At 32.5% G+C, this 17,253-nt stretch overlaps 3 protein-coding genes across 9 annotated transcripts in view; 2 read left to right on the top strand and 1 right to left on the bottom strand.

The window, feature by feature from the left end:
• The window catches only part of LOC115237592 (polycomb group protein Pc), a 14,075-nt gene extending 2,912 nt beyond the window's left edge, over positions 1-11,163 (top strand). For all 6 annotated transcript variants that reach the window (XM_029810742.1, XM_029810741.1, XM_029810745.1 and 3 more), the window contains exons 3-6: positions 5,982-6,025; positions 6,114-6,237; positions 6,873-7,295; positions 7,621-11,163. In XM_029810742.1, the coding sequence (XP_029666602.1) occupies positions 5,982-6,025; positions 6,114-6,237; positions 6,873-7,295; positions 7,621-8,223 (1,194 nt within the window). In that variant the 3' untranslated portion in view covers positions 8,224-11,163. The remainder of the gene's footprint in view (positions 1-5,981; positions 6,026-6,113; positions 6,238-6,872; positions 7,296-7,620) is intronic.
• A 1,323-nt stretch (positions 11,164-12,486) lies between these two features.
• LOC115237595 (GPN-loop GTPase 2) lies at positions 12,487-14,588 on the top strand. Its single transcript, XM_029810750.1, has 7 exons — positions 12,487-12,753; positions 12,829-12,936; positions 13,005-13,307; positions 13,377-13,582; positions 13,654-13,768; positions 13,866-14,061; positions 14,166-14,588. Exons 3-7 carry the CDS (start codon positions 13,187-13,189, stop codon positions 14,401-14,403), a joined length of 876 nt encoding a protein of 291 aa, XP_029666610.1. The 5' UTR covers positions 12,487-12,753; positions 12,829-12,936; positions 13,005-13,186; the 3' UTR covers positions 14,404-14,588.
• On the bottom strand, positions 14,381-17,002 carry LOC115237594 (trafficking protein particle complex subunit 13). Of its 2 annotated transcripts, none has more exons than XM_029810747.1 (10): positions 16,795-17,002; positions 16,454-16,622; positions 16,265-16,349; positions 16,022-16,149; positions 15,828-15,945; positions 15,612-15,708; positions 15,315-15,541; positions 15,154-15,254; positions 14,917-15,064; positions 14,381-14,840 (listed from the first exon to the last, which is right to left on the bottom strand). In XM_029810747.1, exons 1-10 carry the CDS (start codon positions 16,835-16,837, stop codon positions 14,748-14,750), a joined length of 1,209 nt encoding a protein of 402 aa, XP_029666607.1. In that variant the 5' UTR covers positions 16,838-17,002; the 3' UTR covers positions 14,381-14,747. The 2 variants fall into 2 exon arrangements, with proteins under 2 accessions (XP_029666607.1, XP_029666609.1); XM_029810749.1 differs by having other exon boundaries at positions 16,554-16,622; positions 16,795-16,987.
• Positions 17,003-17,253: the final 251 nt, after the last annotated feature.

Raw genomic sequence — 17,253 nt, 5'->3', positions numbered from 1 at the left:
TCGATATTAAAGATCTTGTACGCTACAATGAGCTTAGAGATCCAATTTCGCATGATAATATCCCGATACATTTTTTCCCATGTCTGAATGAATATATCCCGGCGCCGTCATACCGCTACTATTTTAACGCGGAGTACATCGGATGATCAGCAGAGACACCTGTTGCTCTTTAATTTGACGTAACGCGTATGCGATCATAAGGTCGTTCGACTCTGAAAAATTGCCGGCTCATTACGGATGGATACAACGAGCAGCAAGAAATAAAAGCAATAAAGGACACGTAGCGTTTCCAGCACGATAATTCCCCGCTCCGTCCGTCCGCTGTTTAACCAAATCACGTAGTTCATAGAACGCAAAAGTGCACTCCATCAAAGCGATTCACACCGGGGAATCCGATTAATTTCATCGCGCCGGTAAAAAGTGGATAAAGAGCTCCCGTTGATGAATCGCACGTTCGCTCCCCCTCTGGTTCGTAAATGGAAAATCTTATTCGAACATTCGACCTACTTTCCGCAGCTTCAAGTTGAGGTCATTTCCGAGACTTCTCGTATATCGTGGATTCTTATCGCGAACCAATAGTGACACTCATATATAAATAAAATTTTATATCATCACGTGTTCTATTATTATATTAATTTGATTATGTGAAATTTTAAATATTCTTATTTTTCACTATCTAGATGTATTGTCTTTTAAGAGTTATGCAATTTTATGAAAGACATATTAGTCTTACAATGTGCGAATCATAGATAATTTAACGAATCTGAAATCAAGTTTCTCTAAGCGAAGAAATAACTATAATTGAATTATATTTTATTTGTCATAATTTTTTTATTCTTGAATGTCAAGCATTTTTGTAATCAAATGTTGATTTAAAAAATTTAGCTGAAAAAAAGTTTAATTAAAATTAACATTTTGTAAAACAAAATTTATATTTACATTATTTTAATTTGCAAATATAATAAGTGTTAATGCACGGTTAAAAATTTTTCTTCAATCGTTAAGTTTTGTGTTTGACATATGATATTTTTACGACATTCTGCGAATTTCTTCAACAGGCATGTGGAGCATCCAAGGTGATGACTGATGTTATCTCGCGCTCGATGAATCTGCGTAGTTTTGTCGTACGTAGACAACGTTTAGTATTCGCATAAAGGTTGTTTATACGCGCATCAAGTATAATCCTCGATCGACGCGCGTGGTCACTCAATTTTCGGGGCCGTTCAAAGTAGTCGGATAGAATGATAATCTGGGAGCAGCTTGGTAGTTGGTAGGTATTGATCTGTCGGTTGGGGTGTTACTGTGTGGTATGGTTGGTCGGTGGGCTGGATAGGTGGGTGGTTGTGCCATGGTGGGCGAGGGTGGAGACGAGGTAGCGCGGCGAGAGGGTGCTCCAGAAGGGTGGGTGGAGACAGGAATGGGGATGAGAGGTCGGGTCGGAACGCCAACAGCTCTAGCCTTATACTCAATTCTCTCTCTCTCTCTCCTTTTCTTTCTGACAGCTCTTTGGCTGGCGCTTCCACAATACGAAGCGCGCCGCGTTTTCGCGACGTCAGACTCATTAAGTACGCTAACGAGTACAGGTTTTCTTGCATACGCATTTATTGAATCTCGAGGAACACAAAGCTCCGACATCGACCACCGATCGATGAATTCTGCTATCGGCAAGATTATCGATTCGGTCTCGTTACAGAACCACGTACAAGCGCGATTCTGTGCCTCCTATTTTGACGCCGCTTACATTGCGATATGCCGGCATTAATCACGGGGAAAAATGATCAAATCGTGTGTCTCTTGAAGAGAGGAGTAAAAAGCCAATTTTCTCGAAATCTATTCTCTTAATTGAGACACGTCAGATATTTTTCGATTATTATGTTGCTGTTGTTTTCAGCGATAGGATATTTTATAATGTATAAAAATCGCCAATTTAAAAAATAGCAAAACATTATTACTCTTTCTAGAATATATATATGTATATGTATTTATATAGAACGGCATATCTAATCACTGTCGGTCCTTGATATCGCAGAACCCTGCGCAATATGTTTCCTTGATACAGGAAAAAAATAGAAAGGAACAAAAAGATAAAAGAATGTATAAATATTTAACTATGCATTGTACTTAATTCATCATATATAAATTTATTTATGTGTAATGCAAGTAATGTGATAAAGAGGAAGAAATATTTCTTATTACAAATACATACTTAAAAATAAATTACAATAAAACAAAGTAAGAATAAGAATTTACTTATAAATTTAAATTTAGATTTAAGAGGTAAGTGTGTAAAACAAAACAAAAATAAAATAAAAAGAGATCCAAAAGTAATATAAGAAACGTCAATCATGTATTTTCAACGCTGTTTTCATCAAAAGCAATTTTTTATTATACATTTATTTTTCTAACTTTTATATTGAAAAATTTGTCTGATAATTCATATCGCTTGATTTTACCGTAACTCCTTTAACTGATAGGAAAGATAATTCAATGTAATTTCTTTTGAAACGTTAACGATCGAGTAAATAAGTGTTTATTAATCAATCAGAGAAAAAGACTACATTCAGCTATCGCTACCGAAACAGGAAGCTTTAGCAAACTTTTACGCTGTGGTTTTCCACCGGCACGGAAGGACTTGTACACACACAACCGTACATGTACAGAACACGCGGTCCTGTATTTATAACAATTGATTATATCTGGTAAATCAATTCTTTGACAATGTATAATTTTTGTGCAAATATTCACGTGCACGATATACAGAAAGAGATGTTTATTATTTACTGCGGTTATACATGCATTTGAGATATATTTTCCATCAATCTCTTTAAAGACGATGCGAAGACTGCGATAATTATTAAAATGTTAATATGATAACTTTGTTTTATATTTATAGCGATTATAGTTTTACTTTATATATAAGATACATTAATACATTTATAGAATACGTTTGATGCGTTAATGACTATTGTTATCATTTTTGGTTCATATATAGTTCATATACAGAGTAAATTTTTGTAAATTATGCTACTAAAGAAAAAGTAATCTCAACCATTCTGACGCTGACTATATGCTTCTGGTTAACGGGAATTCCCGGAGGCGGACAATGGTAAACTCGCTGACGGATAGGAGAAAGGCTCCGTATGGCGATCAGCTGGTAGCAACTGGTGGCGTGTTTCTCTACGCAACATGCTGTATAATACCGAAACAATTCGTAAACGTAATTCTTAAAATTCTTTCCGACCCATGGAAAATTTATATAAACTATATAGGAAGTCTCAAAACCCCATCGGATATCCTTTTAATAGCAGATTCTTTGATTAATTTGAAAACGTCAAATTTGTCCTTAGTAAAAATAGTGCAAAGAATATGCTGTTAGAAAGATTGCCGTAGGTTTTCAGGACACTATATGTTTCGGAACATTATTTTATTTCACTCGAAAGAAAATATGAATTTATACTAATATATAATTAATTTAGTATAATTAATATAATTTCATGAATTATGTCGTAAAAATAATTATAAAAATTATAATGATTTCTAATCGTTACAATTATAGTTTGTTTAATGAGAACCTACAGATACGAAAAATAATGCACGCAAAATGATAAAATAGCAATGATGCCTACGATGATGCCTTTAATCCAGGAAAGTCATAATATTAAAATGTCCTAAAATGTTACAAAATTATACAACGTAATTTCACTGAAGTAAAGGTACATTCTGGACATACATTCGAATATATTAAGGACATTAACAAGAGTTGCATACATTTGAAATTGAAACGATTCCGAACTATCCTTTATTCAACATTGGCGAAGTCCTCTATTTTTTATGAGAAATGCTACTCTCGTTTATACGCGAAATTGTTTCACCGTCCAATTGTGTCAAAACGAATAAACTTGTTAAATGAGTCATGTAAAGCGTTAACAGAGCATTCACTCTCGCGAATCGACGATACGATTGTTGTACTAGTATCGACATGTAACAATATCGCCTCGCGAAAGGATGACAACCTGCATGCGCTATCACATTGTCGATCGGGCTCGTGGATGCTTCATTCCTGCCGTTACGCGACGTCGTATCTCTCGCGTGTGTCATTGTTTTCCAACTGTCACGCGGCCTGCGCATTGCGATGGGCCGGCGTGCCGTTTCTGTCGTTGGCCGTAAGCCAATGGGTGAGCCGCTACCCATGAACGTCGGCATAGCCACCGTGCTATCGACCGTGCGTCGCGAGATGGATTTGAAAATTCATGCGATCTCTCTTTCTCGCGTTTCCATCTGCTTCGAAATTAAATATCAAGACAATAACATAAATTAAATAAGGGGGTTCTTTTTTAGGTGGATGTGTTTTACGCGAAGGATTTATTAAAATTAAATCTTGAATTTTTTGAGATTTATTCAAAAATTTACTTGGTATCGCACCAAGAAAAATTTATGTCCTGTGCATACAATCAGTTTAAAAGAAAAATTAATTTTCTTTGAAACTGATGCAAACCATCATTCGCGTCTGGCTCTTTCTAGCCCGCAATATTTAGCCTTACTAATGTCTTAATTGTAACTTAAATAAATTACAAGATTCGGTGCGTTTAATTTGCATTTAACCCTCGGAAGGGTTTGTAGTCTGGGTCAATTTTAACCCATAGCGAGATTTCTTTGATACGTATTCCAGAAAAAATGTTATATTGGATTTTTATTTTAATACATTTTCAAGTTGTTTTTTTCTTCAAAAAATATCACATGATATAAGTGAAAGAAAAAAATTACTTTTGTAATAAAAATAAATATCTATTCAAATTATATATATAACATATATATGAATTATTCGATTATCGCATGAGGTTTATAAAATCGTTTACTCATATATAAATCATAAATGACCCGGCATCCGTTGGCGGAGAGGTAAGAATCACGCAAAAATCTCAAAAGAAAAAAACAAATTTAGCTAAATTAAAAAAAAAAAAGATTAATATCAACAAAATTAATCTTAAAGTTAGAAAAAATTAAGATAAAGATTTTAAGATCGAGATTACTAAGCTTAATGTTACACTTAATTCCAATCCGATTCTTTTATCATTTCGTTTTATAATCAGTGCTTATATACCGTCCACGCACATATTCCTTTTGCACTTTTATTTCTCCATGTTGCCGGAAAGGAGATTTACTGATCCTCGTCATATAAACAAACGTATTCTATCTGTCTATTTATTTCCGCGCGCAATCGACCCGATTTTACAATGTAAAACTGTTACCGCAGACTGACAGCGAATGGCGCCAACGGCTTTCACCGATCACCTGGTTTTATCTACTTGGCGATCGTTGAAAAATCGTACGGGACGATCGATGTAACGGCGCGCCTCTCGCGTCGCAATTAATTATCGCGCCATGATAGCTATAATTACACATGCTGATAAGCGAATCGGCTTTCCCCGATTGGTAGATCTTATCAGTAAACGATCTGTTCGGATGTGCACACGATGCAAACAAAGCGCGCAACACGTGGACGACATAACGATCCATTTCCGACGTAGCTGATGTGCAGGATAATGATAGATTTAATTATAGAAGTAAAAGTGATTAATGCACGATTATACATTTTGCCGATGGTGGTTAATTGGAGGAATAATGATTCAGAGATTGATGTTGGAATATCGTATATAGCGATGCGATGCTTTATCAAGAAATATGGAAGATTAAAAACACACACCTCTCGCTTGAAATCTTTTTCCTCTTCTTGATCTTATAATGTAAAAAATGCTAAAAACTCATTCTCGTTAGCCATATTAATTGTTATATTTATTTATACTTTTTAAACTTTTACACAGAGATGTATTTGCATTTTTAGAAATATGTTTATCAATTAATTTATTGTCGTCTTTCACATGTTATTCGATGCAATAACGTTTATCGTATTTATCGTCATTGTGTAATTATATTACTATATTAGTAATATTTATCGTGTTTTTCTTCTTTTTTTTTTGTAGGGCAAGATTGAATACTTTGTCAAATGGAAGGGATGGAGCAAGAAGTAAGTATAAAATCTGTCAGAGATATTTGAGATATGTGTAAAGCTTGTGATTGGAATACGCATTATGCAACTTTTCTTGTTATTTTAGATATAACACATGGGAACCGGAAGAAAATATTTTGGACGTCAGATTAATCGAGTTGTATGAGGAAAGTCAGAAAGGCGGAGATGTATCCACCAGAAGACCAAGGCGAAGGGATACCAGATATAATGTAAGAACGGACGATATATTTATATATTTCCGTGCATTTTATTTAATTCAATTCTGAATAAATTACGAGATCGATTTTAATAAAATTGTACTAAAGATAAAGTTCAATCAACACAGTTAAGTTAGTTTTGCTAATATTGTTGATTTTATCATACGCATAGTTTATAATAATGTTTTATATAAATTTTACTTTATCTTTTCTTACTTTCATCGCGTTCGCGCGCGATTAAATATCATTCTTAAAAAAAAAAAAAAAAAAAAAAAAAAAATTTGAATAAATTAACGGCATGTATATTTGCAATTTCTAAAGAAAAAAGAGATTTCTCAACAGAAATGCTTCCCAAACACAAAGCTTTACGAAATGTCCTATTTTTTATAATATATCAAATTCGTAAAATGCTACATCTCTTGATTATGAAGTTAGATCGAAAGATCATTTTTCTATCGAATCATTTTAACAGTTTAATATCTCAGCAAATTTTATGACGTTCCTCGTTAAGCAAGTATAGGTAATCGTAAAATCTTTTCTTATTTTGTCGAAATAGTTTGAAACAAAGAATTAATAGAATCATAACATTGGATTAGTAACGTGCTCTTCTTGAACACTATCTATACTTTCTAATTTTTTATTGTTAGGAGCAGCTAATAGCTAATCTAGGAGTAGTCGAGGAGGAACCCGGTGGAGATGAAAGAGTAGGCGAAGACAGTCAGGACGAATCGACAACAGGCAGTACTTCGGCGCCTCGTTTGAATCCTGTAGCTCCGGACGAAGACACACTTCCGAGTTCCTTGGATGGTCATGAGTCTCCGACACCGCCAGAATTGGCATCGACATTCAGCGTCGATTCTGACAGTTCCAACAGTAGCGTGGATATACCCCTATTGCCCAGGAAGGAGTTGGGCACAAAAAGGAAGGCGGAGGTCCTTAGCAAGGAATCTGGCAAGATCGGCGTGACAATTACCACTAGCAATCCCAACACCGGTAGTGGTAGCCCGCCGCCAAGCAAAGTTCCTCGGTTATTGCCTTTAAAGAACAACCCTACAACGCCGTCTTATCACGTAAGTTTCGAAACACGAAAATGTAATTTGCTAATAAGTTATGATATTGTCGGACATTTAAATCTTTTTTTCTTATATATCGACAAAAAATTTCTTAAAATTACATAATCTAATCCAAGTTGTGACTTATGTTGCATCGGGGTATCAAAATTTCGATTACATATTAGAAACTCATACAATTTGTATATGCAGAATTTGTATAGCTTACAGAAAAATGAAAATGTCCCACTGATGACCATATGGCGTTCAACAATGTTAAATTTTAAATGGATCTCAGTATCACATTTTTCTTGGTGATATAAAAGTAGAATTTTTTTTTTGTTAGAGTCATAAAGTCAACGGTAGAAGGCCGTCGTCCTCCAGCGTAAAGTCGACGCCGGAAGAGCCTCTTCCGGCGGTGCCGACGACGCCGGCGCCGGCAGTACAGGACAAAAAGCGTCCCGAAGCTGACGTACCTCATGGCCCGCCGCCATCTCTTCCACGTGCACCACCCGCACCGCTGTCTCCCCAGATAGATACACCCCTAGAACAACCCTCAACAAAGAAGAGGCATTTATCGGAGCAGAAACAGGACAAATCGAACGGAACAGTCGCTGACAAAGCGAACGGTCATAAATCACCAAGTCCCACAGATTCTTACACCAACAACAATAGGTTACCGACTGTCGTAAACGGACATCATAATAATAACATTAACAATAATAACAACAACAATAACACTTCAAGCGTCAAGCAGACCGAAATTCCGAAGTCGGAAATCTACGCCCCGCTTACAAGCCCCAGCACGGATTATTGGCATGCGAGGAACCCAGTGGCGGATCAAGTGTTTATCACAGATGTTACTGTTAATCTGAAAACCGTTACCATCAGGGAGTGCAAGACTGAAAAGGGTTTCTTTCGGGAAAGGGATCCCAAAGAAACTCTTTGAACCCTCGAGAACGCGATATCTATCAATGTCAGTGCTGCATCGGGGATATCTGCTCCGAATTGTATTGAATTGTTGTAAATAAATATAAATTATTTTCACACGCCGGATGTTAAGCCTAGGATGTAATCGTAGTACCAAGCAGATTTAAACTTTTCTAATAATTGATGAGATGACGATGATATCATAGTATAGAAAAAAGAAAAAAAAGAATCATGATGATAGTCGGGCATCGCGCAGAGATCTTTACAATCTGTATGCATTGAAATCTCAAGAAACTCGAATAAATAGTAAAATTAGATCGATCAATAGTAGAGAATTGTTTTCTGCCAAGTTGAAAATTGAAACAGTCACTTGCGAACATACTTTACTCAGATCTGCGAATCTGTGTAAATTTATTGTAAAGATATTGTAATGATAACGTATGATGATATTGTATGATGAGTCGAAAATGCACATCATACCTATTATTACAAACCGCATTTGTATATTTCAAAATGCTTGGTAGATTTTAACCACATGCACACTGAAGATCTAGATAACATTAAAGGATGCTACGTCTTCTAATTGTTTTCAATTTTTGGTTCTCTTAGAATTTTGCTAAGAGAGAGAACGCTATAGATAAAACTATTATAATAAAACTTTTGTTTTTACTACGGGATACATATATGTATTTATATATGAAATAGAAAAAGTATTTTTCTAATTCATTTTTAGAATATCAAAACTATTTCGCGGAAAAGCGATTCCAAGGGGAGACGTTCCAAGTTATATTATTTAAAAAAAAAGATAATTTTGTATAGCCCATTTTTCTGGTTGTGTATCCCATTTTTTGCTATGCATCAGCAAACAGTATCGCGAAAGAAAGATATAAATTAGATTTTGAATGTATATATATGAAAGTAATAATAAGCGTTTCACTAAGAATTTCGAATGATCGCAAAATATTTAATTCATAGAAGGATCGTATCACGATATTTCAATCATGTTCTTGGTCTCGATGCGTCGAGCTAACTCGCCATATTGTTTGGCAGGTCACATGTATTGTCAAATTTTGCGATTTCTTTCATTTGTAATTAAATATTTTCATTCATTGCAGAATGTCACCTGTACATTAACAGTAAGATCATTTTCTATTTCTTAGTGAAACTATTATATTTGTACATTTTGATCGTCAAACCATAAAAAGGGTACCCTATATGCATCATTGTCGAAAATTGGCATAGAGTTTCGGCCAATCTTATTTACAGTATGCTGCTCTTTTTCTATCATGCAGCAGAATTGTAAGGCTGCTTTATGATCACCTAAAAGGCGAGAAAGATTTTATTTCTAAATTTATGAGGAGACGGAAGACGTTAGCGTCACTTAAAAAGTTATGATCAAAATGGCTTGTGCGGTAATGTGATGTTCCGACACGATGCGAGATAGCTTTAAATCTTTTTTCTTTCCTCGAAACGGATTGAAAAAAATGACCGTCTTGCTTAGAACACAGTATCACGTTTTTCCCTATTTACTGCTCATTCTTATTTCCTTGAATTATTTTTCTTATCATCAAGAATAGATTTTTTTTCAAGATATTTGATCGCGTTCAAATTCTTCTTTCTTCTCTATATCGAGGCGCTATTTTATTGTGTAAAAGTCACGTAAGAAAGACTGAAGAATTCAATTATACTGATCAATTATACTGAATTCGATTCAAACGAAATCTAGGATTATGCCTGAGGAATAATGAAAGGAAATATAAGAATATGAGTGAGTTAATAATTCATTTTTATAATAATTTATATATTCTTTCCAATACCGATATAGTAAATTCAAAAATGAGTAAAGTCGAAAATGAAGTTGAAAAATATCCTGAACATTTCCCCAAAAGGCTTTCTATCGCGTAATAGACACGTCATCGGTAAAGTGCGATGTGATAGCATGATGCAGAGAAGAACAGTGCGATAGACTCTTTTACGTTAAGTTAAATATATATTTCTATATAATATTAAATATGTATTAAATATATAAAAATAATATTTAATATATATTTAATACACACACACGCAGCCACACATTTATATTACATACACACATATGTACACTCTAATTAAATTTATGTATACGTTGCTTATTTATTATAACTAACACGAAGATTTTTAGGTTTCTACATTCTTATATATAATATAGTTGTAATTAGACTGTGTATGTGCAACGGTGTCCCCCGCACACATTTGAAAGTGAGTTTGACATTCAGCATGATGTCTCTTGCGTTAGTACGATTACCGCGATATAGATAAAACTCATGTCAATAAAATTGTATAAAGATCCGACACGATTTTATAGAAATTTTTTAAAAAATTTGACGACTTTGTGGAAAACGTGTAAACAACAAAAAAAAGATCTGTTTTTTTTTTCTTTTTTTTTAACGGGGCCATTTGTGTAAGATTAGATTGACAGATTCGTTGCAATTATCAATGCAAGAGAATAAACTATACATTGAAATTGTTGTACCACTGTATATTGAGAGTGTTTCTTGTAAAAATTGTAAATATTTGGACGAAAACTGTACGTGTCTTTGCTATGACGAGCGAAGCGCATGAGGATGGCTTATATAAATCTTTGAATTATCAATTGTACATAGAGATAAAGAGAGAAACCCCCTCTCTTCCTCCCTTCCCCTCTAGTTGTAAACGTAAGATTGCAACTATAGGTCTCTATAGAGAGAAAAATCCTTTTCTTAGCTTTAGAAGTTCAAGATAGACTGTGCGCGTACCTTCGATATTGTGTTTCTGTACTTATAAATATTCCGACTACAATATTATACGATAAACGTGAAATGATAAAGCAGCGGTTACGCAGGCATATACGATACGTGAACCCCGGTAGATCCAAATTCAACAGTAATTTTAGTTCTGTCTGGTACAGATTCCTTATATTTCAATAAAATCTCTACTTGAAGTCACGTTGTTCTTACATTGACTTAACTTTTCCTTAGGAAACGCATTTATATAATAGTTGTTAACATGAATTTATTATTAAATCCTTTCGAAAAAAATTGTCGCGATCATCGAATGAGTGTTCATGGAACAGGATAAAGTAAAAAATTTGTTCTTTTATCTCTGTTTGATTCTTAATTTCAGCCGATTTTTTTACAATATGTTTAAAGTGTTCAAAAAATTATGAAAAAATTCATACATTGACATTTATATAAGATTTTTTTAGAAGATTGTTACATATTTATAAGACTTCCTTTTCAAGTAGCTTGAATTATGATATCAGAAGTGAAAAAAATTATTTGTATTTTTGTCTTGCATCATATGTTTATAAATATAATAAATTTAATATAATATATTATAAATTTTTTTAAAAATATATTGGACTAATTTTTTTCATATGCATATAAGCACTTGAATTCGATAGAACGGATCGATAAAATATATCAAAAACTCTCTTTCTCATCCTACATTAATGAATGAACATGTACATATAACTCTGTTGATTTCGACTGAATAAACCTTATATGATACAACTAAGATTTACGACTATTCATTAATCCACGGACCGACAAAGAGAATTTTCGGTATATTCTATCAATCTCTATACTATCGATCGGAAGTGTGATAACATACAAAAATATTAATTTACTTTGATGTATTATAAAAAAAATTATGTAATTTTTCATTTGTGACGTTAAAATTCAAGATGAGGTTTTTCGTCAGCTTTTACAGGAATAATATCTTATTTCTTTTTTTAATTTGTGTGACTTTTACACTGCTCTTTAATATATAAAATTTTGGTGGTAGAAATTCTAAACAATTTTTTTAGAGATTTAATCTTTCATAAATTTTTCATTGATATGTTTGATTGATTTATTTTCTTTGATTGATATATGTCCTCTTGGTATCACTAATAATAATGCAAACATACTTTTTGACAAAAAGATTAATTCTATCGATTCGCTCTTTTATTGAGTATGTCTCACTTCTTTGTCATATGACAAAAAGGTGCGTTCTATATATATCTGCGTTTCTCTGTGCATATGTGTTATACAGCTATTTCCACAGTTTATCTGGATAGACTTTAACATAAATTTTCCTGTTTTGATTAATTTAAATTATTTTATAATTGTTTTTGTTACATAAAATATGAATAATTTAAAATTATTTAATTGATATTTAGTTATGTAACAAAATTAATTTATAATTTTATTATTTATAATTATTTTATAATTTTGTTACACAAAATATCTGGTTTTGATGTTTTGATATTCGATATTTTCCTGTATCGATATAAAAAAATTATCGATGGTTTGATATCGAATAATGGCAAACATGTCTACAACAATCAAAATCAGAGAACAGAAAGAGTAGTGTCAGTGTCCAGAAGGTTATGAAGGCTATCTCTACTGCAATTTATAACGTTTTGACCGCAGTACCGCAGTTGGTCCTAATATATTTATACTGATTCATGTGTAAGAAATATGACTGAACGTTCTTGTGGTGTCGTTACAAATGGCCATCATACTGATATCGTTTTAAGACCCTACAGGTACTACAATATAATATCTCTTTACGTATCATTCTTCGAGGGAGCATTTGTCTACAATGTTATCTTTTCTTGCAGCAATCGGACACTGTTGATTGTAACGCATTTCAAAAAATTTGGGACGTTATTGATGATAAATCGTGAATCCCCTGTGAATGGTTATACAAGTGATGTATTCACGATAAAGTAAGTGATAATAATTACTGTAATAGTTTAAAACTGGATATATACTTAAATCCAATTCAAATTTTCAGGACACTCTTTGGTAGTGACAACAATGACATTCATGTAGCCGCTAGATATATAGCGCAAGAAATTAATATTGAAAAACCTTTATTACTGTCAATAGCCTTAAAGGATTATAACGTGAAGACTTTAAAATCTATTGTTGCTGCTGTGAATCAAATAAAACCGTGGTAATAACGATTGAATCACTATGAGCTTAATTTTTGGGCAACTCGTGATTGGTCCACCTGGTAGTGGAAAAACGACATATTGTAATGCAATGTCTAAATTTTTGGAGTCTATTGGAAGAAAAGTAGCAGTTATTAACATTGGTATGTGTAAATATTATTTTAGTTGCTTTCTCTTTAATTAAATCTAAATAAGCAATTTTTGCATATTAGATCCAGCAAATGAAAACATGGAGTATACTCCAGCAATAGATATATCGGAATTGATTAAACACGAAGATGTTATGACAGACTTAGCACTTGGACCAAATGGTGCTTTAGTTCATTGCATGGAATTTCTAGAAACTAATGTACAATGGCTCGTCACAAAAGTTTTGAATTTAAAGGATCACTATCTTATTTTTGATTGTCCGGGTCAAGTGAGTTGTGACAATGTTGTCTCAAATTATCTTATGATAATGACCAAATAATACATTATAAAATATAACAGGTCGAGTTGTATACACATCATAAATCAGTGAGTCGAATAGCAGAGAAATTGAGCCAGAGCTTAGTGAGATTATGCAGTGTGCATCTTGTAGATTCACATCATTGTAGCGACCCTGGTAATGCATTTATTTTAATTAAATAACTAACTATTTGAAATTATTAGAGTTTTACTGCTTATTTAATATAATTGTATTTTTTTTATACCATTTATAGGGAAATATTTATCCTCCCTGATTCTTTGCACAACAGCGATGTTACAAATAGGTTTGCCTCATGTAAATGTTATGACAAAATTTGATGAAATGAAGAAGTTTAAAGATTGCCTAGCATTCAATATAGATTATTACACAGAAGTATTGGATTTAAATTATCTCTTAGAGCAACTGGATGAAGATCTCTTTATTGCAAAGTAAGCTAATTGTACTTAAATATATTATGCTCAAATGCAAATGTGTTCCATTAATTCGTAAAATATTTTATGGCAAGTTTTTAAGTGAATGCAATATTTTACAGGTACAAGAAACTTAACAAAGCGCTAGTATCGATAATCGAGGGCTATAGTCTCGTCAGTTTTGTACCACTAGATGTTTCTAATAAAGCATTGCTGTTACAAGTGAAAAACGCGGTGGATAAAGCCAGCGGATATGTTTTCGGTGGTAATGAGCCACGTGATGTTCAAACATTACTCGCATGCGCGGTAGGAGCTGTCAGTGAAAATGAAAAAATGTCAACATTGGATGAATATTTATGAGCACTTCTAATTCTAGTATACATCAATATTACATTTGTTCTTATATAACTGTTATGATAAAATTTGAACAAAATCAGAAAGTTTAGAGATTGCCCAGCATTCAATATACAATTTTTATACAAAGATACTAGATTTCAAAACTATATCTGTTAGAACAATTAAATAAAGATCTTTTTACAAACTAAGCTAATATTTGTATTTAAATATGTTATATTTAAGTGCAAATGATGTATTAATTCATGAAATATTTTATATAATCTTAATATGATTATATTTATTATCTTTATAAATAATAAACGCCATCTAAAATCCATAAAAAAGTGTTCCTATTGCATATATACATTTTAGTCCAATTGATTAACGAAAATTTGCGCTAGATCATCGTAATCATATACTCTTTTCAAAAACGTATCTGTCAATTTCAATCCAGAGATAGTCTATAAAAAAAAAACATGTTATTTAGTAATGTATTGTGTAGTAATATTAACAATCTCATATAAATAAATTACTCACAATAATGCCTGTACTCAACATAATCAAACAGAGAGGTATATCCATAGAAACCCCGGGTTTTAAAGTGCCAATCATTGTATTGGATATTCCACACCAAGCTATGGAATCATTCGACTCTAAGCTCAATAACAATTCCATACTTCTTTCTCTATATATAAAAAAGTGAAAGAACCGTAATTATATTCACAATAATATGTCATGTACGTTTTTTCTTTTAAATCACAATCTCGCACTTACGATGTATTTATTATATGACATGTGCAATTAACTGGTTCTTCAAGATACACTTTTAACGGTATGTCCTTCATAATGACTCTCAGATCTCCATATTCAGGTGCCTGAAATAATGCAATTTTATATACATATAATTATACTTATCGATGAATAATGTAACATACCATTCTTTGCAACTGACTCGTTTGCAATCTTCCCCTCTCTCCCAAATTGCTTCTCCACACAATATCTAGTTTGCCAATATTTGTAGCATTTTGCATCATTTTTGGATCTTTCAATAAGCTTAACTGTGGTTTTAAACAGTATAAATATTGTCTGCTACAATTTGTATCTAGTAGATTCACACTTCCATAAATAGATTCTTCTTTGTCGTTTGTATTCAATGTAGTTACTAAAATGCAATATATATAAAAAATAGAACTCTTAATTAATTATAATCATTTTAATCAACGACAACTTACCACTAAATAAATGAGATGATTCAAGAACAACTTTTTCTAAACAAATTGGTCCAGCTGTTAGATTTTGTATTTGTGCCTCAAGATATACTTCATCTGACTTTAAAAAGTATTGTTGTTAAAACATATTAAAGAGAGAGAGAGAGAGAGAGAAGCAGAATAACAATTTGTATGAGAATATCTAACTTTAGTTTTTATAAATAGATACTTAAATATTACCTCTGCATTATAAAATTTCGTCTTCACATCCAGTGGTTTAACTACCTGGAATTTAAAATACTTTCTAAACGATAGTGGAGGCCCAAGCTGATTTGTGTAAGACACTTCACAAACTAATCTGGAAATATGAGAAAGATGTATCTTCCATTTGAACTTAACAACAAATTTGCGTATAAGAACATAAGTATTCTTACATATGTGTACCTATTTCCTTAACCTCATGGTGAATAACTTCATCTACTGTACTATCAGGTGCTAATTCCTTTCCTTCTAAATTATTACCAGAGAGGGAAATTGTCTGTGTGCTTGTTTGTAAATCTGCCTATGGAATATATTAGAAAAATGGGACATTAGAAAATATAAAAATTTGACATGAGGAAAAAAAGTAATTATTATTATCTTGAAATATAGTTCCAATATGCTACTTGGAAACTTACTTTTACGTTAACATTTTTTACCATTTGATTACTGCCATTATGTACACATAGATAGCTGGAAAATATCTCTCCTAAGTATATATTCCTAAAATAAAACACAAATATCATTCCAGTAATATTATATAAAGATTCGTTTAGAATATTTTTTTCTAAATACAAAGAAAAATATTTCCAAACGAAGAAATATACCCAAAACTTTGAGGTAACACCATAAATTGCCCTATAGCGAGCGTTTCCATGCCTTGCAATGCTGTACAATCGCTCTTGAGTTCATTGTTTAGTGTATTACCTGGCAAGTCTGTTGAATCGCATGTAACAACCATAGGACTTGCCAGAGTAGGTCGTGTTAATCTCATCACTGTAAGAATAGTTTATTCGCAGCCTCTTTATGGATATAATTCTTTCTACTCTTTTCATGCCATTATATTTAATTAATAATCATATATATAATAGAATAATTACTCGATTAAAATAACCATCTAAAAGATTGCAAACGTGATGTAAATTTTTATTATTTAGCAATATATTACCTTTCAATGCCAGTAAATGCTCGCTCTTCGTTTTAGCTTCCATTATTCAAATAAATCTTAAAAACAATAAATTAAAAACACCGTTAAAATATGTAAAAGTTATTTATGTACATCGCGCTGTCAAACTGTCATCTCAGAAAATTCACCGAACCTCTTTATCTTATGTCAACAAGCGTGTCGATTCAAAACGATTAATCGAAATGATTGAAAATCGATACGTGATTTCAAATACCGTCTTAAAGAGAATTTTTCTTTCTATTTATATAAAAATGATTGAGATTGCCAAAAAACTATGAGATTATAATTCATATATTATGTATCTTTTTTATCTATGATATTAACCCTTCACTGGGTCACTCATCATACATATCTAGAGAATGTTTCATAATTTTGTGTGATAATCGAAACATGTCATGTATGCATTGTACAAAAAAAAAAAAAAAAATACATATATATACA

Source organism: Formica exsecta, unplaced genomic scaffold (assembly GCF_003651465.1).
Source record: "Formica exsecta isolate Colony F162 unplaced genomic scaffold, ASM365146v1 scaffold30, whole genome shotgun sequence".
Taxonomy (NCBI): domain Eukaryota; kingdom Metazoa; phylum Arthropoda; class Insecta; order Hymenoptera; family Formicidae; genus Formica; species Formica exsecta.
This window is presented reverse-complemented; position numbering and strand designations above follow the sequence as displayed.